Below are 23,987 nucleotides of genomic sequence, written 5' to 3'. Positions count from 1 at the left end.
ATCATAGTACATAAAAGCTAGTCATATATAAGTCACAGCCCACGTTCCATGCTAAATAAATAATTTGTCATGCCAGGAACTAGGATAAGGTTATAAAATACAAGCTCATGCTAAAATAAGCATTGTGTCCCTATCTAAGGACAATAAAATTAAAGCGTGTCAAGCAACATGCCACGCCAAGCAGGAAATTATTGTTTCATGCCCAACCACGCTACAATTCTAAGTGGGTCCAAGCCACTCAAATACCCAGGACTTGCTTGAGTGGGTTGTGATATGAATGATAATAAGTTGTCATAAGACCCATTGATGAGTCAAGAAATAAAGGTCCCAGATTGCTTGGGAGCCATGAAACCCAAGCCCGTTTCCATCAAATCTGCTCCAATCGATAGGTATCAAATTCCAAACACAATGACTTGCGACTTGCAATGAGTAACTGTTCAGCTCACTTTCGAACCGAATCGAACCGAACCGATTTGTGCTCTGACACTTAGCACCGCTTTTGTCCGCATAGATTAGCACAGGGACAAGAGACGGTGGGTTAATTTTGAAACTCACCAACAACCCCCAATTCCAAAGCTCAAAATCTGACTCTATCAAATTAGGTATTTCAATTTCTCAATCCTTCTGCCGATCAATTTCGCTTGTCCACATAATTTAAGGTAGTTGTAGCTCTCTTCTCTCTCATATAATCCTTTCTTTTGTTCATTTGTGTTGGCTTTCTGAAATTAACTATCTTTCTGGATTCTGTCAATTCTTATTAAACTTTTATCAGCTACTATTGGATGCTTTTGTTTTGATCTCAGAGCCTCTTTTTCTTTTTCTTTTTTCTGAATGAATGAATGAATGAATGAATGCTTGTTAATGCTAAATCATAATTTGGTGAGAGTATAAATATAGATGCGTCTTTGATTGTTCAAAGACTGGTGCTGAATATCACTGTGTACACATTACACAGACACTGTGACATTTCTTCGAACAGTTGTTATACGAATACTATGTGGATAATTGTTGAAGTTTATTGTGTGCAAATCCGTATAAACTGATGTGCCATTATATAGATGTTGTTGTTAATTGGACTTGAATAAATTTTAAAAGGCAATTTGCAACAGTATCTGAACTCTTATGGTTTCGGAGGAGTTTCAGATTGCAGGAGATTAAAGAAGTAGCGAAAAAAATGATTCAGTTGCGTCATATGCTTATAATTCAATAGAATATGAAGCTTTTGGGTTGTGATGAGGGAAAAAAAATCAACTGTGCTTGATGGTTACTAAAATGAAATTTAAATCATGACTTTCCACTTCTGATAAGATGATGAACAGTTCATTTATGTGTCGAAAGCCCAATTTTGCTAGGGAAGTTGAAAATTTTCTTCAGCGAAGGAAAAGGTTGTTACTTTTAAAGAGTAGAAAATACCCTCATAAAAGGGAAGTGTGAGAGAATAAAAGGAAGCTTGCGTTTTGATTTTAGTTGTAGTGTATAATAGCGAAACCAAAGAAAGCATAGTGCAAGTGTTGTAGCTCGCTCGTCTGGTGTCGCAATGCCATCATGTCAGGTGGAGGGAAGCAACCAGCTTAGCTGAGATCTAAAGCTTTGGACTACTTCTACTAGTCTAGTTCTGTGAAACCAAAAGACATCAGTATATTTGCCAATTTTCGGTGTTAGAACATCAAGATGGTATATCAGATTGTCTTTATATGGTTCTGTCAAGTTGCATATAAAATGATCTTGAATGAATTTTCTTTATAAAAGCCTTGTTTATAGTCACTTCATAATTTGTTCATGCTTCTTCATGTAATTGTTTATTTCATTTGTGGTGTATTTTTGAGCATTAAGAAGTGAGGGATATGTTGATTTCCTGCATTAATCTCATGCTGTGCATGAAATAGGTGAATTTGTTGTAGTGGCTTTTGTGGCTAAGCCTATTTGTAGTTTAAAGTGACTAATTTTCAATATTCAAAGCCATTGGTATCATTGAACAAGAAATGTTGGTATCTTTCTGTTTTAAGGAATAACTTCTGTATCAGGTGGTATTTAGGATGGAATCACCCAAAAGTCAACTTGAAAACAAGCCCTCGCCTGCTGCGGCAACCCCACCGATCACTTCATGTCGAAGAAAGAAGAAGGATGATGCCAACTTCTTGGAGGATTTGAAGGACCATATTGATGAATTTGTCAATGCATCTATGGATGAACACAAAACTTGTTTCAAGAAGACTATGCAGAAGGTTTGTTACCACTTCAAGTTTAAAATATGCTCTGTCCAAAACGTTTTCGTTGTATAATTCGTTTGCTTTCTTCTGCTGATTGAATAATTTTGCTTTCATTTTCAGATGTTTGGAATGTCAAAGATTGTTGCTGAGAGGAGTTCTGGCACCAAGGAAGTTGAAAGTTCTTTGCCTCTTAGAACAACAGTGGCAGACTAGAATTTGTTCCCGTATATTTTGGTGATAGTTTGATCTACCCCTGTAACCAAAATTTTCTGGCGTCAAACAAATTTTGGTGATATAGGACCTTATCGTTCCTTTTTTCGGTAAAACGTAGAACCTTATTTTGGCTACGTAGTGATGTATGGTTTGTCCGGATTGTGTTACTTCGACTGCAATTTGGCTAGTGTCCAAATCTTAGCATAGGCCCACCTTGTATTTGATAACTTTTTCACCTCAAAATCCTAAATACCCAAAAGCTAGGAATCATATCAACTAAGAGGAGGTCGTTGATTTGATTTTCATTTCTTGTTTATCCTATTCCCATTGCTTATTTACACATGATAAGCTTTTTTCTCTTACCTTCTAAGTAAAAGACCCATCTCCAATGTTCACTTCCATGCAAGGCCGTTGCCCAAAAACCACATAAACAAGAGGAATACTTAGATATAAAGGGAGCGAGATACAAACACACAGTTTCGGGTGTATCATTCCAAACATACTATTATTCCAAGCCCAAAAAAACCACAAAAAAGCACAAGCACCACTAAACAGCCACCATAAACCAACAATACTCAGGGCAACCCCAAGGCAAAACAAACAGAACCATCAGGATAGAAAGGAGGTGGTGCAAGCACCCGAATCGTAATAGTGCCTTGGCTCTACACACCTTCCAAGATAATCGCGGGAAATCGCTTTGCTGGTTATCTGCTACAACAAAGGAAAGCAAGAACCGATTGGAGAACAACCAAGGGATAACACTGATTGGAATGGAATGGTAGAGATTTGTGGGAGCAATAAAGATAGGAGGCATGAAGCCCCAACAGAGAGACATAAAGCCCCAACAAAGAGGCAAGAAGCCCAGAGGCATGAAGCCCGAAAAACGAGCAGGAAAGCTTGAGCACGAACAGTGAAAGAAAATAAAAAACCAGGGAAGAGAGATGAGGGGAGGGGTAGAGACCTCCTCTCCCACAAGGAGGAGATGCGGCGCTGGATTTGGGGAGCCCAAGTCTTGCTAAGTCGCGTCACTCTCACAAGTTAGTTGTCCATGTTCCCCAAATTTTGTAATTTGTTATGTTGTGTTGTGTTTATTTATTTTTGTAGTAAATTCAAGGACACGTTTCAATTTTTGTCAAATTCCTCCAAATTTTGTTAAGTTTTGACCACACACCCCTCACGAGGAGGTTCACTTGAGCCACTTAACAATAAAACACAATTTGGAGGTGTTCCCATCCATTTTAGGAGCGATTTTGGCACTTAAGGTTCCCCAAAAAATTTACATATATGGGTTGAAATTTGGGCAAATTGGAAGGAATTTGGAAGAAATTTGACCCAAGTTGACCAAAATACCCCTCTACATGAGTGGCACGTGATAAAAAAATTCAGAACTTACAAAAATTGAAAGGAATTTTGACAAAAATTGAAATGTGTCCTTAAATTGCTTTGAATTGAAAACTATAAGGATAAAATTCACAAAATTGACAACTACAAGGATAAAAATGAAAATTTCAAAGCTACAGGGACCCAAGTGGTAAAACTGGTTAGGAAATGGGAAAAAAAAAATGAAAAAGGGATTATTTTATTTATTTATTTATATATTTCTTGTAAATGATCGGACGCAGTGGTATTTTAGTAATTTGACGGCATAGGCAAGTGCAGGCCCCAGTGGGTGAGCATCAAAACCCTAAACACTCTAAAACCCTAAGCCATTCGTTGTATTGGAAAGCCACCCTTCCCCCAAAAGCAACACTCAGAGCTCCTCATTCCTTCATCAGCGAAAAATCATGCGTCCTCCAAGAGGCGGCGGCGGGTTTAGGGGCAGCCGCGGTGGTGGCGGCGGCTTTAGAGGCGGCCGCGGAGGAGGTGGCCGTGGTGGAGGTGGCCGTGGCTACCGCGATGAGGGTCCTCCTTCTGAAGTCGTAGGTCTGTTCATTATTCTTTCTCAGCTTTTCTTCTCCTTGTTGGGTTTTCAATGAAAGGAAAAAATCCCATTTGGTAATTGTTTCTGTTTCTTCTGTTTAATGGGGATTTAGGTTTTCCTTGAAGGTTTCAACTTTGTTGTTATCATATATTTTGGTTTTATGGCTGTCAAGTTTGTTGAGAAATAATGTGTTAGTTAGAAACTTTGAGTTGGTGGAAATATGTTTCAGTTACTGTAAAAGAAAAAAAATTGGTTTGGTGCTACAGTTTGAGTAGTATTAGGGTGTCAATATAGTTATTTTTGTTTTTCAAGTCACTAATTAACATGTTAGATCTCTGATTTATATTTGTCTTCCTGGTTTTTACTCGGAAAGCAAATAGAGATATATTAGAAAATCTGTTTCTTTTTCTTACTAGATGATTTGTTGATTGTTGAGACTTGTAATGATACCTTTTGGGTGTGCAGAGGTTTCGACATTTCTTCATGCGTGTGAAGGTGACGCAGTCACAAAGCTCACAAATGCGAAGAAGGTGCCCTATTTTAATGCCCCTATCTATCTGCAGAACATGACTCAGATAGGGAAGGTTGATGAAATATTTGGTCCAATCAATGAATCTGTGAGTCCTCTTGTGCGCCTTTATGATGCCAACTCCTTGTAGCTTGTGTTTAGTACTGACATGTACTATGGTGTTTTGTGTTGCAATTGTAGTTATTCTCGATTAAAGTGATGGAAGGCATTGTGGCAACTTCATATTCACAGGGCGATAAGTTCTATATTGACCCAGCAAAGCTTCTTCCTCTTGAAAGATTTCTTCCACAGCCAAAGTATGCTTTACTTCTGCATTATATAGATTGCTTTGTCATATTTGAGTTGAAATAATGATAAGGTTCACTTGTTTGCTCTACTCTACAACGCGTGCCTTGTGATGAACAACTGCAAAGCCTATATCATTCCATATCACTGTCTGCCCTTATTCCAATGTGGTTATTATCAAGAAGTTGGCAGGGGATGGGGATTTATGCTAATGTAATCTCAAGTTTGATGTCCTAAGTTTTTCTTTTAGTGTGACAGCATGATTCGTGCTTTGATTAGTATGACAAAGTCAGTCTTCTATACTGTCAACTTGAGGTCAGGCTTTGGTTTCAAGCTAATAGGACAAGCAAAAGCTAATCTCTCTAGCTTACTCGTGGTCACATTGTTGGACCAACTACTACTTGTTAGAGATGTTCCATGAGTTCCTTGGGCACCTTCTCAATGAACTCTTTATTTTTTGGCCTATCTTCAACTTTTCTGTTTGATAACAGCAGGAGTTGGTTGATAAAATGTGTTTTTATATGGTTTATCTAGAAGCTAATTTTATGGCTGATCCATGGCTCATTTTGGTCGCTCTTATCGATTCCCTTTGTGGGTTAGCTTCATTGCTGATTTTAGTGATATGGTTTTAATTATTTTTGATCTTATCAGTTATTGTCATTAGTTCTCTCCCCCAAAAGTAAATCCTCAGTTTACCAGTGAGTGTGATTTTGTGTTGTCATTTGTATTTAGTCGCATAAAAAAGGTCTTCTTCCAATCCTCGTCTTTATTAGTTGTCATATTATTCTCTTGATGCATGAATCCATGCTTGTGAGTGACACTTGAAGTATCTTAAAACATGTCTTTTTCATTCAAAGAATTTAAATGGATGGTTTTGTTGCAGGGGACAGAAACCAGCTTTTTCTCGAGGTGGAGGCCGTGGTGGAGGCAGAGGTGGTAGTTTTCGTGGTGGTGGCCGTGGAGGTGGTGCTTTTCGTGGAAGGGGTGCTCCAAGGGGCGGCAGAGGCCCCCCAAGGGGTGGTAGCCGTGGTGGTGGCTTCAGGGGCAGAGGGAGATTTTAGAATAGCATTTTGTAATATTTCTAGTGCCCCATTTTGCGTGGTCATTTCAGGATGCGCACTGGGGGCTCCCAAAAATCACCATTATATGCTGATTTTGGTGTTGACATGTGGTTAATGGATTATTTATTTTACTGCGTATTGTAGTTTTATCCTAGCTGCTATCTGGACTTGAGTGGAGATTTAATCATAGATGTTTATTCTGAATTTATAAAATCTGTTTTGAAAAAGTGCCTGGATAATGGATCTCATCCATGCTTTGGTACCATTTGTTATGTTGTGAAATACTCAATCCTCATTGAGTATTGTCTATGTCCGCCAATATCAAATACCCGAAGGACCAACGTCTTCTCTAGTAATTTCCATCAAGCTTTTGAACTCTACAAAGCCAGTGTGAGAGCTTTATTTCTTTGCTTCTTTCATTAACCTCCATTGGTATCGCTTCTAGGCCTCTACTAATATTGGTTAAGGTTTGACAATCATAGTCAAACCATCGTCTCCCGAAGTGTTTGTTTTGGTAATTTTTTTCGTAATCAAGTGTTCAAGATTTGCTTCAATCCTTCGGTTTCAGTTAACTTTCGTTTTTCCTGGTTTATGTCCATTATGCTTTACAAATTCTCTCATCCCTTATAACTATGGGATGAAATACAAAGTGCTTTTTTGCGAGACATAAAGAAATACCAACTTAACCCATGTATAAAATCTTCAGGTGGTATTAGATTGGTGGAATGGGAAGGAATAGAACGAGAACGAAATCAAAATTCATGTGATGTTTGTTTACTTATCAATTGTTTGGTTGAAAATAAATGGAATCAATAGTGGCATAGGCTAGAGAGAGAGATCACTATCCAGCCTAAAACGGATTAATATGATGATCCCAAAAACTATGAGAACCAACTTTTAAAGCAAGCCATCAAACCAGACTAACCAACAAACACAGGAATTAACCTTCATAAATTTATACGTATATTCAAGCATAACAATCTTGTCCCTTGTCTCATTTTTACCGCAAGACCCCATGACCAATTGTACACCTTGCCATGTAACTCGTTGGTTAAAAAAATGGGTTGATTTTTTCATCCACCATTGACAGAAGGCTCTAAAATGCAAACAGGACCGACGCACATATACAGATTCACCATTTCATTTAAAAGAATGAAACTGCGAAGAATTACGCAATGGGAATAGATGAAGAATCAGAACTTTCATTCTCAAGCAATCATTTATAGAAACTGAGTACTTGAACACTAAAAAAAAAAAAACCATAAAGAGAAAAAAGAAAAAAAAAACACACAAGAGTTCTAGCAGTGCCTCAAAAATTCATAATTCAGGGTATGAATTCCTAGAGGCTCATGGTGCCTGGAGACATAACACCAAGGACAATTAACTTCACTGCTGCTGCTCAGCCTGAGGCTTGGGTGCTGCTTCTTTGATCTCATCTGCTCCGTCATCCTAAACGCATGCAAACAGATGATATAAATAATCAACAATTAAATAAATAAAAAGTACAAAAGCATGAACACACGTATTTGTGGGTGTAGACCGATTGATATATAGGGACCAACCTGCATATCTGAAGTCCACAATGTGAGATTATCACGAAGAAGTTGCATTATCAAAGTGCTATCCTTGTACGAATCCTCTCCCAGTGTATCCAGCTCTGCAATGGCTTCATCAAAAGCCTAGTTGAAACATAAAAAGGAAACAAAATTTTTTTTAGAAAACATGAAACCAAAATGAGAAATCTTTTAAGAAAGCACAGGAAAGAACATATAATCAATAGTTCTACAAGAAAATATATATAACTGATAATCCAGATCAGCAGAAACAAATTCTTGAAAATAAAATGGCAATAAAGATGAATAATCACTTTGATGCACAAAATAGCAGGCAATAAAGATAAAGATGAAATAAAACAGTCCTAAATCCCTTTATCTTATCCATGAGGTTTGAAGTATTAAACATTACGAACATAATCAAATTACTAATAAGCATGCTGACATGAATTGAATAACCTGTGTCTTCCATTTGGCAAGCAGATAATGGTCTCTGCATGTATAGTCAGCATCACAAGTTTCGCTGCAACTCTTAAAAATGAGGGGGAAAAAACACATTTCTGAGTTCGTTGGGTGCGTGAATGAGAGGGTTAAGAGAGAAGAGATGTCAAAGGAGGGATGAGCTAGAACTGCAAATTTGTGAGCTCTGAGAAGGCAAAAATACAGAGCCTTATCTTTTTGTGGCGAGCATTTGTTTTCTTAGAAGTAGGCAAGTCAAAACACATGTGAGAAAAATAGAACACATTTTGGAGGCATCATCACAAGACCTAGTTTCCTTTTGTGCGTTCAAATTCCAGAGATTCATTACATTCACCCCAATAACATAATATCAAACACAACATTACTCTATTGGGGGGAAATAGAAATATACCAACAGAGTCAAACATATGATTCGGAAGTAGGATTCTTAGCACTTATTCATAAAGAATTTCCTCACCTGCTTGGCAAGATTGCAAGCCCGATCGGGAGAATTTAAAATCTCGTAGTAAAACACAGAGAAGTTCAAAGCCAATCCTAAACGGATGGGATGAGTTGGAGCCAGCTCAGAGTTCGCGATATCCTGCAAACAGAGTATTATAACAAACACGGGAAATATCACATCAACAGATGAACAGAATGAATTTAAAATGCTGTAACCTCAAAGCATGAATAACACAGTAACATATATCTTTAATTGACAAGAAAAATCATGTGATTCAAAATTAACTAGAAGAAACAGATTTCTATAGGTTGGCCTTAACTAATACCATTTGGAATTAAGCACATGAAAAAGAAATATCACTTGATTTCCCTATTCCCATGGTCACAAAGAAAAACCATTACCAATAGAATCATTTACCAAACAAATAATCAATTCCAAAATCATGGACACCAAAAGATTGCAGAAATGATCTGTGAAACCAGCGCTGATAAGCAAGCAGTGAACATATCCTCAACCAAATCAAGCCTTGGTACCCATTTTTCAATTATTCCCAACCAAACAAATGAAAATTCGATCTAATAAATTCATCAGAAACAACCAAACAAGGGGATGCCTAATATACAACCATATTTACAAAAGTATTCAAATTTGAAGAAAAAAATCCACAATTTATATAATAAATAGCCACAAAGAGCAACCAAATGAAATCAAAATCAAACCAAACCTGAGCAGCCTTATAGGCATTGAGGGTATTCTCAGCAGCCTCCTTACGCTCATTTCCAGTCTTGAATTCAGCCAAATACCTATGGTAATCTCCCTTCATCTTCAGATAAAACACCTTGGAATCGCCGACGTTGGCCGACGGCACGAGCTTGGAGTCAAGAAGCTTGAGAATCCCACCGCAGATGTTAGAGAGCTCGTTCTCGATCCGTGCCCTGTAGTCCTTGATGGTGGCCACGTGATCGCTGTTGCCGCGGCTCTCCTCCTTCTGCTCGATCGACGACACGATGCGCCACGAGGCACGGCGAGCGCCGATCACGTTCTTATAGGCGACGGAGAGGAGGTTGCGCTCTTCGACTGTGGGTTCTTCGCCTTCGGGGACGGAGGAGACGACCTTCTCCATGAACTCCACCATCTCCTCGTAGCGCTCCGCTTGCTCGGCCAGCTTGGCCACGTATACGTTCTCTTCGCGTGGGGATGGGGTAGCCATTGATGGGGTTCGAAAATGGAATTCAGAAACTGGATTTGGGGATTTGGGGATTTTGAACGAGAGAGAGAGGACAAGAAGAGAGAGAAAGGAAGGGCAGACGAGACTCGCTTATATAGGTGTGTATATATAATATATAATTATTTTTTTCTTTATTATTATTATTTTTTAGCTTGAGGTACTTCTATTTGAATCACGAAGGTAGGCACAGATATCATGGGATTTGAATCCAGGATTTGGAGATGGTAATTGGGCTGGTTTGGGGCCAGGGATGGCAATTGGGTCGATTCGGGGTTAGATATGGGAATACCAACCTCGTATCCTCACTCCCTATCCTCGATAAAAAGATTTCGAGGAATCCTGGTCCCTGTCGGGGGCTACCTTCCAAACTGCTGCCCGATTTTTCATTCAAAAAATATTTATTCTACATTATAACACTTAAATTTCATCTTAAATTATCATTCAATTAAATTATAAATTTCAATTCAACAACTCAAAATAATCTCAATTCATATAACACAATTCAAGAAATATTAGATTATATCATAACCATACATGACTATTTTATATATAAATAAAAAATAAATATGTTACTTATCAGGCCGGATATGGAGATGGGGATAACAATACCATCTCTCATCCCCGACCGAGGATTTTTAAAATTTGAGTATCCTTGTACTTGCCCCCGATTTTCCCCTTTAATTTCTCCCCTTAGGGTTGGGGACCTGACAGGACGGGGATTTACGTCATCCATATCAGGACCACTTGGGAGCATAATAAAGGTATGGACCAATCCTACTTACACCCCATTGGTGAGGTGCTTTTCTTTGTTTATTATCATTAAATTGCTCGAACACCACTTTTTTGTTTAATTTTTGCTTTGTTGTTTTGAAGTTTATCGAATTTTAATATTGATGACATATTTATTCATTCATAGTGGTCATGGAATTATTTCTCATGAAGGAGAAAGACTTCCATGTAGCGAGGATACCACTATTTTATTTTGCTTTCCTGACCAATAACGCTATACTCTCATGATAACACTTCTACGTAGCATAATATTATTGGTCGGTGATAACAAAATAGGGGACCCCTTTGCAACTATGTTTTCCTCCACATGAAGGAATGAAAATACAAGCATGCTCACACATGATTTTGAAGGAATGAGACTCTTGATGGGAGGTGGTATTACGATTTTGGAGAACGAACCCATCATGAATTCATCTTCTTTACCTAGTATATCCCACACAAATTTTAAAATTCCAAGTTTTCCATCCAATAAAACCCAACAAAAATTTGCTATAAAATAATTTATCTAGAACAAGGGAATTTTAATAACCAATTCAAGGAATTCAATAAACAACTTATAGTAAACAACTTCAATAAGAATCCAAATTTGGACTCCTCAATCCATAATAGCCTTGTTGCTAATTCCGTCGGTGGCGTCGCGGTTGTCTTGGCGTCGGTGATAATCAATGTGTATAGGAAGCTGTTTGTGACATGATTTGAGGGGCCGCGGCTTCTGATCCAAAGCTACGGATCGCCAATGCTTGCAAACTGTGCCAAACCGGATATTGTCGGAGGTTGATGTCAACTTTTCTAGTATCAAATGCAGAACGTGGCTTGGGGGCCATTCTGAATCTAAGGTTGATGATATTGCCTCTGCCATATGTAGTGCTCGTTAATTTCCTCACACTCAAAAACTCAATCTTCTCCCTTCTCTGTTCAAAACACACCAACAATTAGTACTGGTACGTATTTGCAGGCTTTGACACTTCATTTATATACAATCCCCCAACAATCCTAAACGGCCTAGGAAACTACAAAATAAAGCATCTCAACCCTAGTTTCCCTATAAATAACCCTAATCCTAAACCATGTAGGAAAAGGACACTAGCACGTCACGTGTTACAGATTTAATTTAATTTGTATATGTGTTATTTAATAAATATTTAATTTACATGTTAAGACATGACTTGATCAACAAGCAATTTGACCCTTGAGAGAGAAGGGGAACAACGACAGCATCTCTTAGAAACAAATATTTAGACACGAAGTCTCTCAGTCAACTTCGATCTCAGAGGGCTAATTTAAGTGCATTAATTTCTGGCTAGAAAAGAAGAAAAAAATTGCTTTAGTCATGCAACTGCCTTTTCAAATCCATTAGTCATATTTTTTTTTTTAAGGACATTTTCTATTGAGAGGGACGATAATATACTAAACTCACATACATAACATGAATGCTATGACTTAAACCCAGGACCTTGCTTGGAGGAGCAATTATTCAAAATCACTATACTAGTAGGTCTTTTGACAAATCCATTTATATTAAAAGTGTTATTTTAAAAACGATTTTCCTTGGCGTTAAACTTGACATTTCAGGAGGGAAATATTTTAAAATGGAACAAAGGTGCATAATTTTATCCAGTGTTTTCAGTGTTTGCTGCTGCCAGTGCCACAGTTTCTTCTATAGCATTGGAAACTTGAAAAAAAAAAAAGTGCATACAGGCATGTTGCCAAGAGCCATAACTCTGCCTCTGAAGCCAAAAAACTTGGCATATCGTCCCTACGTCTACTACAGATTCTGAGAAATTGAAAAACTCTATGAGAATCCCAACCTTGCGATATTTATTTTAGGGACCATTCTCGGTAACACGAGTCCAGCAGCCAATGCAGCTCCAAATAAAGAATGCAACCTCACACAGTAATACTTTGCCATGAATATTTTATGTTTGTCCTGCAAGAAAAAGGAAATTCATGTAAGCAAATCTGAAATCAGTTTAAGGGGGAGCTGTAAGATGTATGTATTCCTTAGTTTCAGATTTAAGGTCATATTTTCGCCAGCCCCAAGCTCATTGGTGCACTGTTCAAACAGGTCCAGTTTCCTACTAATCATGGTGCAAAACAAACATATTGTGTCATTCCTGTCGCTTCAGGGACGAGAGTGAAGTGACACGAATGACATTGTACCCTATTTTTCAGTAACTGCATCTTCATGCACCTTTGTATGCAGTAGGAATCATATACCAGTGAGAACAGAATGAAGAGCAATTTAAATTCTACGCATATGTCGGACACATTTTCTTTTTGCCATTGTTCTACACAAGTTTAGTACTTACATTGTGGTTTTCTTCAACATAACTAACCACCAGTCTTGCAATTGGCAAGGTCAGGGCACATAGAAACTGAAAGAAGCCATCCTCAAACTCAGACTGATATATAGAATAGAAACAACTACTAGGCAGAAATGACAGTAAGAAACCTCAATTTCAGTCCCCACCAATAAGCATATAATTTAATAGTTACATATAACTTACAATACAAGTAAAAGGAAGAGCGCTGCTTAGACCAAAGGTGAAAGTGAGAACATAGAGTCCTATAATTGCCAACTTCACTACCACTAATCCTCTTTTCGTGCCAAGCCTAACCTGTATACCAATGCCAATACAAATAAAACAATCAGACCGACGGTACATGATCTCATTTAAGGTTTAAACATATCAGGGCTCAGTTAAGTGTATGTACCAGAGGGGACATTTTTCCTACAGCCTTGTCTCCTTCAATCTGAGTGGCATGACATTCATGTCAGCTATGTATCTGAAATACAATAAGCCCGGAAAGCCCAAAGATTTCTCGAAATAGAAAAATGAAAACTACCTGATGAAAGTGACTACAGAACAGGATTAAGGCTGTTGTTATGCCAATAAGGAGTGATGCAGAAAGAATTGAACCAGTAAAGGGAAGATGGATCATTTCCCTGTCAAGACAACCAATATTAATTATCTAAGACTCGCAAAACTTAAATTCAAAACCACGGTAATTTGGTCAAGTTATATAACCTTGTGCTTCCCTGCAATAAATAAAAAGCTGTAGTAGCGAATGGACCAAATGCTGCAAAGCACAACGGCTCTCCCAATCCTTGGTAACTTAACCGAAATGGTGGACACTGCAACTCAGCATTAGAACAGATGTAAAAAGATGTTGTTTCCGATGCAAAGTTGGGAAGTTACGACTGGCCACGAAGCAAGCCATTATGAACAATCAAATTCATTTTGCATTGAATGATTGAAAAGAAAAATATAGACAACAAAAAAAGAGAAGACGTTCGACATCAATAAGATAATAACTTGGAAGTGGTACTGGTACCAATGTTGAAATTGGTCACATTGCCAACGCTTGGTTGCATAAACATTCAACAAGCATTCAGCATGTGAAAAAAATGTAGATCACTTTATATTTTGACTACATTTTTTGTGTTTAATCACACAAATGTAACATGCATTTCTTTAACATTACCAAACACGCTCAGAAAATTCAGCCTGCTATCAATAATGCACTAAATAAATTAGCTTCTATGGTTAAGTTGCTATTAATCACAGAAACTTAATTCGACACAGAAACAATGGATAGCCTTATCAACACAGCAATTAATTCAACTCTGACTCAAGGGGACGAGCTTTTTCCTTTCCTTCTTCTTTTTCTTATGTGTGTGAGCGAGTGCATGCTCGCATGATCCCCCTATGAGTTGGAGTGCTTTTCTAGCCACATTCTCAAGCGTTGCAGCCCCCCGATCGGTTAAGGTAAAAAGTGTTCAGTCCTTAATCAGATCCTTTTGGTATCATCTAAGCTTTTGTTTGTTTCCGTAGCTACCAAAATAAGGATCTCAAATTGCATGAGCAATATAAGAGAACTCTCTCTGCCATTTTTTGGCCTGAAGAGAACTCTCCCTTTTAAAATTGTTAATTTCCGAAAGATTGCCTCCAAACAACAACATAAATTTTTTCATAATAGAACAAACCCTAACAACTCCAGATCTTAAATAACTACAAAGCAACAAAAAATTGGGGAAATACCAAGAATAGTAAGACTCCACATACAGCAAAAGATTACTCCTATGTATTATGCTGCTGTGAGTGTTGCATCACTATCCAAGATTGACTTGAATATTTTGTCTGCTAAAGATGCATATTTCTTTTTTTCAGATTAATATAATTCATCTCATAGGCATCATTCTACATACCTGATATATATAACCACACATGATTGCACAAGCGAGTAATAATATTGCACGCATATTTCCTGCCTCAAAAGATACCCAAGCAAGCCCCAAGAAGCCAAGAGCAAGTAACAAGTAGGCAGCAACAAGAGTGCCTGTACGGCTTACGGAGCACATTACCAAACAAAATAGGCAATTAATATTGGACATGACAACACAAGATTGGGGGGAAAACAGACAAACTAAATTCACTAATATAGAAGGCAGAAAAATAAAATTTACCTGCCCACCAGATTTACAACTGATTCTTTCTTATCTTTATCAGCTCCTGTATCGAAATCGTAAACATCGTTGCTGCAAGTTGACGAATACGAGAATTTTAACAGTCAGAAGAAAGGAGTAAACACATTTATGATATCAAGGTAATGAGCAGTCTGCCAATGGTCGACATCTTAGAGGGTAGCAAAATCATATGGAGAAACTCATAACCTGAGCGTCTAGTTACTGATCTTCATGTTTTAGGCCAACACACTTTGCATGGTAAGGATATGATATATACCCATCTAGGCCATAGGGAGGCAAGGCAAGTTATCATGCTAAGGATATGATATCTACAGCGTCTCAAGAAGGCTTATCTGAACATATGCATTTTGTGAAATAGACTCTGTATGGCCTTTCCACTACATTAACCTGCCATGTATGTATGCATCCCCAAAACATAGTATGCTTGTGTGGTTGATGTAGGAAAATTTGGTCCATCACAAAAAAACTAACTCATGAAATATAATTTGTCAATTTCAGATCCATGGTCAAGCTTGCTTAGATTCAAGTTATACTCAAACTTACTCTGGGAAGTATTTACTATGTATACCTTAGGTTGAGCCATGTGATGATAAGAACCGAGGAAACCAAAAGAACAGAATAATGCCAAGCTGAAAACATGCCTGTCTGCAAATAAGCAGCAGCACTACCTACCTATTTAAGAAAGCAAGTCGGTGAAGATAGTCAGCACGAGGCAAGGAAGTGTATATCATTCAGAGCATGTTGAAGAAAGCGAAAAGTGTAACAGAAATGACTGCATTATATTAAAAGCAACAGAAACAAAATTGTAAGTCGAAGGTTATACGTGTCTGTAAGAGACTCAAGAGAGGAGCTATGCCACTAAGCACCCCAAGGAGTGCTATACTTTAAACTTAAAGAGGAAGTGATGAAAAAGAGGACATAATATATTCATGAGTTAAACCTGAAAAATTGTAATTTATGCTCATAGAATGAAACATTCTAGTGGAAGTTAGTCCCTTATGTGCTGTTATAATACATGTACATGCTCATTGGATGTCTCAGCCACAGAAAAAAAAAGAAAAGAAGTTATAATACATACATCCGTTCCAGATCATTCTTAAATGATCTGTTTTCCTTTTTTGCTATTTCGAAGGCTGACAACTGAAAATTTGGATTCACTCCCAAACCAACGATCAAGGGTTCATCTTTTTCGAATAGGATTTCTTAAGTCACAGTATTTTCCCTATATTGATAGGCAAGTTCACCTTTGTAAATTTTCGTGAAGTGTTTCTCAATATCTGCAAGAAGTATTAGACTGGCCTTCTATTTGGCGAACACAGTAAGACTGTATCGATGAATACTATATAAAACATGGCACGTGCATATAGAGAAATAACGATGTATATTCAACTGTTGTGGTTCTACGAACAATACACACACAAATATATATATATATATAGATATATATACAGAAAAAAGGGTTCACTTGATCAAGAATGCATCATATCAACCTAACAATCATGCTCTTTATGAATCTTAGTAGAAACAGAGCTTTATGCATTAAAAGGACTAACAGTGAGAGGAACCAATGCAACGGAGTATATTGGTAACTTTATTGCCCTCCATATCAAGGTTGCTTTAGAAATATCCACTTCTTTATTCTCTTCACGGATAGTGTTAGAATAGTCCGCCTTATTGTTGACAAAGGCCTGTCCACAATATTGCCACTGTTTAGCCTCTAATTCTCTTCTACAAACCCTATGGAAAACTCTTTTAGCATTACAGGAGAAACAGGACAATGTTCCATAGCCTCCATAAGACCTGAGATATGAGAAATGTCAGTAATTGGATAACGAGATAACATCAGACACGTCAGCGATTCATATTACATCCAAATTAAGCTGAATTGCTATTTGCAGTTAGGTTCAAAAGAAACTAATAAGCAAATTATAATAGCAACTTCTTAAAGACAAAAATCTTAACCACATAGCAAGAAAAAGGGAAAACAGATTGACAAAAAGTACATTATCTTTTCATCCAGACTCAGAAATCACAAAAACCAAGCACCCAAATTGCAGAAAAGTAATTATATTGGAACTTGCCTTTTGGAGACTATCTGCTTCAGGTGGTACTCATTTGGTTTTGTCAGACCAAACCCAGTGTTAAGATTGCAGAATGTGGTTGCCATCTGTTATCTACAATCAAGGGAAAGATAATTGTAATTCTTATACAAACATATGTATATGACTAAATCACCAAAATAACCCAAAGCAGCCTACAAATACAACAAACTGACTAGTGCAAGCTCAGACTTTGGTTTTCCGTATTCCAAGAAGAGAATTTGAAGCCAACCCACAACCCCATTTCACTTAAAACTAGTTTACAAAGCATAGATTAGAGCTGGAACACTAAAAATTGTAGGCAAATGTTCTCCTAAAAAATAGTTTAAAACATAGAAAAATCTCAACAGAAAGAAAAAAGATCAAATACAAAGGAAGACAGCTCCTCTGCTAGAACAAGGAAAAAGTAGGAGCGAAGACCTTGGTTCTAGCTTGGGGGTCAAGGTTGTAGAAGCAGCAACTGCAGCATCATATTTGGGTTCTTATTTTTGATTCAGTAGCTTCCTTCACTTACCTGAGAGTTCACTTCAGAGTCTCTTAGACTCACCATCGCTGAGTCACCAACAAAATCTTAGCATGGGATAAGATAACTGTAGTCTCTGTCTGTCTGGTTTGTCCAAATGCCACATCAGATAATTATAGCCGGATTTTACGTTTCTTTTAAAGGGAAAATCTTTATTGAAAAAAAAAAAAAAAACAAAACCAATTTTGCCCTAAAAACAAAACTTTGTTATAAAAGTCTTTATGTGGAGCCCACTAACTATTCATTACTGTTCATTCTATTCATTACTGTTCATTTGGCGGCTTTGATAGAGTTTGTCTGTCACGGGTGAATAGTGATGAATAGTGATGAATAGTGATTTTCTCAGCCTATAAATAAGAAGAGAAACGGAAAGAAAGAGAGAAGAAGAAAAAGAAAGAAAAGAGAGAAGAGAAAGCAGAGAGAAATTTTCCTAGAGAGAAAATTCAGTGAGCCACATATGTTGTAAACACTAAAGTTGTAGCCACAGATTTTTATAGTGAAAGGTTACCGCTGCTGCTCTCCGAGGACGTAGGCATAGCCGAACCTCGTTAAAAGCTGTGTCTTATCTATTTTACGTACAGCTCAATATCCGCACATATCTCAGGTTATTTTATAACACGTTATCAGCACGATAGTCTCTCCTTTTATTTCTGAAATTTTTTCAACTCAACACTATGTGGTTATTCCTCTGTCTCCTTTACTGTTATTTAAAGTATGGTGCGGCATTAACGTCCATACAGCAATTTAATTTGTGAATTTACTTTACAGCAAATTAACCTACTTTAAAGGGTGGTGCGGGATTATCGTCCACGCCTTTACTGTTATTTAAAGTATGGTGCGGCATTAACGTCCATACAGCAATTTAATTTGTGAATTTACTTTACAGCAAATTAACCTACTTTAAAGGGTGGTGCGGAATTATCGTCCACGCCTTTACTGTCATTTAAAATATGGTGCGGGATTAACGTCCATACAGCAATTTAATTTGTGAATTTACTTTACAGCAAATTAACCTATTTTAAAGGGTGGTGCGGAATTATCGTCCACGCCTTTACTGTCATTTAAAATATGGTGCGGGATTAACGTCCATACAGCAATTTAATTTGTGAATTTACTTTACAGCAAATTAACCTACTTTAAAGGGTGGTGCGGAATTATCGTCCACGCCTTTACTGTCATTTAAAATATGGTGCGGGATTAACGTCCATACAGCAAACAATTTAATTCATGACAATTTATTTTTATCATCAATTAATATACCTGAATAAAGAAATTCCTATTAATAAGTGGTTTAAATGTTCCAGATCTCGAACCTAAAGTTTTGGACAGCAAATTCATGACAATTTATTTTTATCATCAATTAATATACCTGAATAAAGAAATTCCTATTAATAAGTGGTTTAAATGTTCCAGATCTCGAACCTAAAGTTTTGGACAGCAAATTCATGACAATTTATTTTTATCATCAATTAATATACCTGAATAAAGAAATTCATATTAATAAGTGGTTTAAATATCTCAGATCTCAAGCCTAAAGTTTTGGATGGCAAATTTGGCAAAACTGGAGTTTGCTGCCTTGGACCTTTCCGGGGACAACTTTTTATCATGGGTCCGGGATGCCAAAATTCATCTACGAGCCAATGGCCTCGGACAAACAATTGTAGATGAGAATAATGCTTCGCCTGAAGAGAATGCGAAGGCCATGATCTTTCTTCGCCGCCACATCCATGAGGCGCTGAAAAGTGAATATGTGGTGGTTGATGAACCGTTGGTTCTGTGGAAAGCTCTAGGTGAAAGATACGATCACCAGAAGACGATGACTCTTCCAAGAGCTAGATACGAATGGACCCACTTGAGATTTCAAGATTACAAGTCAGTGTCCGAGTATAACTCTGCTATGCACAGAATTACCTCATTAATGAGGCTATGTGGAGAAAATATATCTGAGGAGGATATGCTCGAAAAAAACTCTGAGCACTTTTCATGCTTCAAATGTCCTCCTTCAACAGCAATACAGACATAGCAGTTTCAAGAAGTACTCGGAACTTGTATCTTGCCTCTTGTTAGCTGAGCAGAATAATGAGCTATTATTAAAGAATCACCAATCTCGCCTAACGGGCTCAGCGCCACTTCCTGAAATAAATGCTGCATCTCAGGAAGTGAATGCCACTTCATCTCGTGGTAATATCCACAAACGTGGGCGATGGGGCAAGCGTGGCCACTGGCAAGGAAATAGAAAAAAATCGTGGTGCTCGTTCAGAGGGTTTAGGTCCAAGGAGTGGTCCATCCACGAACGGCAAAAATGCATCCCGTAATAAGGGAAAGGCACAGATGAGCCATGTGCCTAGAAATGTTGAAAGCCCTTGTCACAGATGTGGTGCAAAGGGACATTGGGTGCGCACATGTCGTACGCCCAGGCATTTGGCGGATCTTTATCAAGCTTCACTTAAGAATAGGAAAGTGGAGATAAATTACATTGATCATGCTCCGCCAGCCAAAGATGGCTCATCAGAAATATCACGTCAGTTAAACAAGACGCATCTAGATGTTTCTGATTTTGTTACTAAAAGAGGGAATGAAGGTTATGAGTCCGAATTAGATTAAATTCCTTACTGTACTATTTGTATTAACTGTACTATTTGTATTAACTGAAGTGTTGTTTAAATTTCAATCCAATAAAAGTGGTAATGTTGTCTTCTTTATTGATTTCAGCTTATTTTACTTATTTGGTGGTATGGATGTAAATTATGGATGCCCTCAAAACAAAGGCTATGGCAGAGATATTTGTCTCGCAGACAGCGCAACTACTCATACGATCCTTCAAGATCGGAAGTATTTCTCAAAATTAATGCTTACAAAAGCAAAGGTAACAACCATATCAGGTCCTGCAAATCTGATTGAAGGTTCAAGAAGAGCCCAAATTATGTTACCGAATGGAACAATACTGTCCATTCCAGATGCTTTGTATTCATCTAACTCCAGAAGGAATCTATTGAGTTTCAAAGATATACGTTTGAATGGCTACCATGTTGAAACAAAGAAAGAGGAAAACATGGAATATCTTTGTATTACCTCCAGTGATACCCAAAAGCGTATACTGGAGAAGCTTTGTGAGCTCTCATCAGGGTTGTATTACACAACCATACGGACAATTGAGGCACATAGTATCATGGACCAAGAGTCCACTGGCTCAAATGCTTTTAAGCTTTGGCATGACAGGTTGGGTCATCCTAGATCCACCATGATGCGCAGGATCATCACCAACTCTAAAGGACATCCCTTATTGACTAAACACATTATGTTATCAAGTGACATCTTTTGCCGAGCTTGTTCACAAGGGAAGTTGGTGATCAGACCATCACAACCAAAGGTTGATGTTGAGTCTCCATCATTTTTGCAGAGAATTCAAGGGGACATTTGTGGACCTATTCATCCCCCATGTGGACCATTTCGGTACTTTATGGTCTTGGTGGACGAATCTACCCGATGGTCACATGTTTGTCTTTTATCTACTCGGAATATGGCATTTGCTAGGCTTTTGGCTCAGATAATTAAATTACGAGCCCAATTCCCAGATTATCCCATTAAGTCAATCAGACTCGATAATGCTGGTGAATTTACATCTCAAACTTTTGATGACTACTGCATGTCACTAGGCATTGATATTGAACATCCTGTTCCCCATGTGCATACTCAAAATGGCTTGGCAGAAGCTTTAATTAAACGCCTTCAATTGATAGCACGCACTTTGCTAATGAAAACAAAGTTGCCAATTTCTGCTTGGGGATATGCCATTTTACATGCAGCATCACTTGTGCGATTGAGGCCCGTTGCCAACAATCAATGTTCTCCAATACAACTCGTATTGGGAAATCAACCAAACATTTCACATTTAAAAATTTTTGGGTGTGCGGTATATGTGCCTATTGCACCACCGCAACGTACTAAGATGGGCCCTCAACGCAGATTGGGAATTTATGTTGGTTTTGATTCACCATCTATCATCAAATACTTGGAACCCCTGACGGGTGATATTTTTTCCGCACGATTTGCGGATTGTGATTTTGATGAGACAATCTTCCCACCATTAGGGGGAGAAAAATCTGTGTCTAAAGAACAAGGCAAACTCATTCCTGAAAAACGACATGAATTATCATGGAATGTATCCACATTGTCTCATCTCGATCCTCATACTGCTCAATGCGAAAACGAAGTGAGAAGGATCGTTCACCTCCAAAGTATTGCAAATCAGATGCCGGATGCATTTAATGATGCAGCAAAGGTGACAAAATCTCATATCCCAGCTGCAAATGCACCAGCACGGATTGATGTCCATGATGGACAAAGCAATGTGCCAGCAAATGGTTCATCTGCTGCACGCCTAAAACGTGGCAGACCACTAGGCTCAAAGGATTCAGTTCCTCGAAAGAGGAAGTTGATGGACAAAATGAATCCAAATGAAATAAATAGAGAGCCCACAATTCATAATTCAAATGCCCCCAAAGAGGGACAGGTACTTCTTGACAAGGAAAACGTCATTGGTGAGACAAGTGCACCTAAAGTGGCAACCGTACCTGAAAGTCAAGAAATCTCCATAAATTATACGTCCATTGATGAATTGTGGAGTAGAAATGAGATGATCATCGATGATATATTTGCATTCTCAGTGGCTGCTGAAATCATAAAAGATGATGATATTGAACCGGGCTCTATTAATGAATGTACACAGAGGCAAGATTGGCCTAAGTGGAAAGATGCAATCCAGGCAGAATTAAATTCTTTGGAAAAAAGGAGTGTTTTTGGACATATTATTCCAACTCCACCCAATGTGAACCCTGTAGGTTACAAGTGGGTATTTACAAGAAAGCGCAATGAGAAAAATGAGATCTCAAGGTATAAAGCGCGACTCGTTGCGCAAGGTTTTTCACAAAGGCCCGGAATTGATTATATGGAAACGTACTCTCCAGTAATGGACACAATTACATTCCGTTACCTAATAAGTTTGGCGGTTTCAGAAAAACTTGAAATGAGACTCATGGATGTCATTACCGCATATTTGTATGGAGAATTGGATACAGATATATACATGAAAGTTCCGGAAGGATTCAGGTTGCCTGAAGCAGCCAGAAATAAACCACGGGGCATGTTCTCAGTTAAATTGAGAAGATCATTATATGGGCTAAAACAATCTGGACGAATGTGGTACAATCGCCTCAGTAAGTATTTACTGAAGGAAGGATACACAAATGATCCTATTTGCCCATGTGTGTTTATTAAGAAATCAGAGTCTGGATTTGCGATAGTGGCAGGATATGTCGATGATATGAATCTAATTGGAACTTCTGAAGAGCTTCAAAGGACTGTTAATTATCTCAAACGTGAGTTTGAGATGAAGGACCTTGGAAAGACAAAATATTGTCTTGGCTTGCAGATTGAGCACAATGCTAATGGAATTTTGGTGCATCAATCAACTTACACTGAGAAAGTATTGAAACGGTTTGGCATGGATAAAGCCCATCCACTTAGCACTCCAATGGTCGTTCGATCGCTTGACATTAAGAAAGACCCATATCGTCCAAAAGGGGATGATGAAATGGTCCTTGGTCCGGAAGTACCATATCTTAGTGCCATAGGTGCTTTATTGTACCTAGCACAATGTACCAGACCAGACATATCATTCTCAGTCAATCTGTTAGCAAGGACAGTTCTGCTCCAACATGGCGACACTGGACCGGCATCAAACATGTTCTACGATACCTTCGTGGGACAACAGACATGGGGTTATTCTATTCCAGTGAATCGACCAACGCCCAGAGTATTATTGGTTATGCTGATGCAGGATATCTCTCTGATCCACATCAAGGACGATCACAGACTGGATATGTATTTACATGTGGAGGAACTGCGATCTCATGGAGGTCAACAAAACAAACATTAGTGGCCACATCTTCCAATCACTCAGAAATACTTGCCCTCCATGAAGCCAGTCGTGAATGCGTTTGGTTAAGGTCGGTAATCCATCACATCCGAAGCACATGTGCCCTACCCTCAACAACAGACACTCCAACAATTCTGAATGAGGACAATGCAGCTTGTATTGCTCAGATCACAGGAGGATATATCAAAGGTGACAGGACCAAACACATATCACCAAAGTTTTTCTAT

At 38.1% G+C, this 23,987-nt stretch overlaps 4 protein-coding genes across 8 annotated transcripts; 2 read left to right on the top strand and 2 right to left on the bottom strand.

The window, feature by feature from the left end:
- Positions 1-428: 428 nt before the first annotated feature.
- Positions 429-2,728, top strand: LOC117637624. 2 transcript variants are annotated; one of them, XM_034372556.1, is made up of 3 exons: positions 429-602; positions 2,025-2,225; positions 2,331-2,728. In XM_034372556.1, exons 2-3 carry the CDS (start codon positions 2,037-2,039, stop codon positions 2,421-2,423), a joined length of 282 nt encoding a protein of 93 aa, XP_034228447.1. In that variant the 5' UTR covers positions 429-602; positions 2,025-2,036; the 3' UTR covers positions 2,424-2,728. The 2 variants fall into 2 exon arrangements, with proteins under 2 accessions (XP_034228447.1, XP_034228446.1); XM_034372555.1 differs by having other exon boundaries at positions 433-659.
- Positions 2,729-4,065: 1,337 nt separating this feature from the next.
- LOC117637310 (putative H/ACA ribonucleoprotein complex subunit 1-like protein 1) lies at positions 4,066-6,446 on the top strand. Its single transcript, XM_034372168.1, has 4 exons — positions 4,066-4,346; positions 4,810-4,961; positions 5,054-5,169; positions 6,042-6,446. The coding sequence occupies exons 1-4, from the start codon at positions 4,208-4,210 to the stop codon at positions 6,217-6,219; spliced, it is 585 nt and encodes a 194-aa protein (XP_034228059.1). The 5' UTR covers positions 4,066-4,207; the 3' UTR covers positions 6,220-6,446.
- Positions 6,447-7,378: 932 nt separating this feature from the next.
- Positions 7,379-10,055, bottom strand: LOC117636585 (14-3-3-like protein 16R). The gene is made up of 4 exons (XM_034371156.1): positions 9,419-10,055; positions 8,710-8,832; positions 7,782-7,898; positions 7,379-7,668 (listed from the first exon to the last, which is right to left on the bottom strand). The coding sequence occupies exons 1-4, from the start codon at positions 9,902-9,904 to the stop codon at positions 7,606-7,608; spliced, it is 789 nt and encodes a 262-aa protein (XP_034227047.1). The 5' UTR covers positions 9,905-10,055; the 3' UTR covers positions 7,379-7,605.
- Positions 10,056-11,194: 1,139 nt separating this feature from the next.
- Positions 11,195-17,912, bottom strand: LOC117638183 (2-carboxy-1,4-naphthoquinone phytyltransferase, chloroplastic). 4 transcript variants are annotated; one of them, XM_034373310.1, is made up of 13 exons: positions 17,720-17,912; positions 17,282-17,367; positions 16,754-17,000; positions 15,769-15,872; positions 15,180-15,251; positions 14,922-15,060; positions 13,741-13,847; positions 13,559-13,658; positions 13,427-13,465; positions 13,219-13,329; positions 13,021-13,086; positions 12,520-12,638; positions 11,198-11,622 (listed from the first exon to the last, which is right to left on the bottom strand). In XM_034373310.1, exons 2-13 carry the CDS (start codon positions 17,365-17,367, stop codon positions 11,598-11,600), a joined length of 1,215 nt encoding a protein of 404 aa, XP_034229201.1. In that variant the 5' UTR covers positions 17,720-17,912; the 3' UTR covers positions 11,198-11,597. The 4 variants fall into 4 exon arrangements, with proteins under 4 accessions (XP_034229203.1, XP_034229201.1, XP_034229200.1 ...); XM_034373309.1 differs by having other exon boundaries at positions 11,200-11,622; positions 17,282-17,374; XM_034373311.1 differs by lacking the exon at positions 11,198-11,622 and having other exon boundaries at positions 12,254-12,638; positions 17,282-17,374.
- Between the last annotated feature and the right edge of the window lie 6,075 nt (positions 17,913-23,987).

The sequence above is a fragment of the Prunus dulcis genome, chromosome 8, assembly GCF_902201215.1.
Source record: "Prunus dulcis chromosome 8, ALMONDv2, whole genome shotgun sequence".
Classification (NCBI taxonomy): Eukaryota; Viridiplantae; Streptophyta; class Magnoliopsida; order Rosales; family Rosaceae; genus Prunus; species Prunus dulcis.
This window is presented reverse-complemented; position numbering and strand designations above follow the sequence as displayed.

Excerpts from the sequence above, each read along its gene's own strand:
- LOC117637624 (XM_034372556.1), top strand. The coding sequence starts at position 2,037 with ATGGAATCACCCAAAAGTCAACTTGAAAACAAGCCCTCGCCTGCTGCG. Across the intron at positions 2,226-2,330 it reads TCAAGAAGACTATGCAGAAG|ATGTTTGGAATGTCAAAGAT; the intron begins GTTTGTTACCAC and ends TTTCATTTTCAG.
- LOC117637310 (XM_034372168.1), top strand. The coding sequence starts at position 4,208 with ATGCGTCCTCCAAGAGGCGGCGGCGGGTTTAGGGGCAGCCGCGGTGGT. Across the intron at positions 4,347-4,809 it reads TCCTCCTTCTGAAGTCGTAG|AGGTTTCGACATTTCTTCAT; the intron begins GTCTGTTCATTA and ends TTGGGTGTGCAG. Across the intron at positions 5,170-6,041 it reads AGATTTCTTCCACAGCCAAA|GGGACAGAAACCAGCTTTTT; the intron begins GTATGCTTTACT and ends GTTTTGTTGCAG.
- LOC117636585 (XM_034371156.1), bottom strand. The coding sequence starts at position 9,904 with ATGGCTACCCCATCCCCACGCGAAGAGAACGTATACGTGGCCAAGCTG. Across the intron at positions 8,833-9,418 it reads ATGCCTATAAGGCTGCTCAG|GATATCGCGAACTCTGAGCT; the intron begins GTTTGGTTTGAT and ends CTCTGTTTGCAG. Across the intron at positions 7,899-8,709 it reads CTTGCAATCTTGCCAAGCAG|GCTTTTGATGAAGCCATTGC; the intron begins GTGAGGAAATTC and ends TGTTTCAACTAG.
- LOC117638183 (XM_034373310.1), bottom strand. The coding sequence starts at position 17,367 with ATGGCAACCACATTCTGCAATCTTAACACTGGGTTTGGTCTGACAAAA. Across the intron at positions 15,061-15,179 it reads GTTGTAAATCTGGTGGGCAG|CCGTACAGGCACTCTTGTTG; the intron begins GTAAATTTTATT and ends GTGCTCCGTAAG. Across the intron at positions 13,848-14,921 it reads TGTGTGGTTATATATATCAG|TGTCCACCATTTCGGTTAAG; the intron begins GTATGTAGAATG and ends GCTGAGTTGCAG.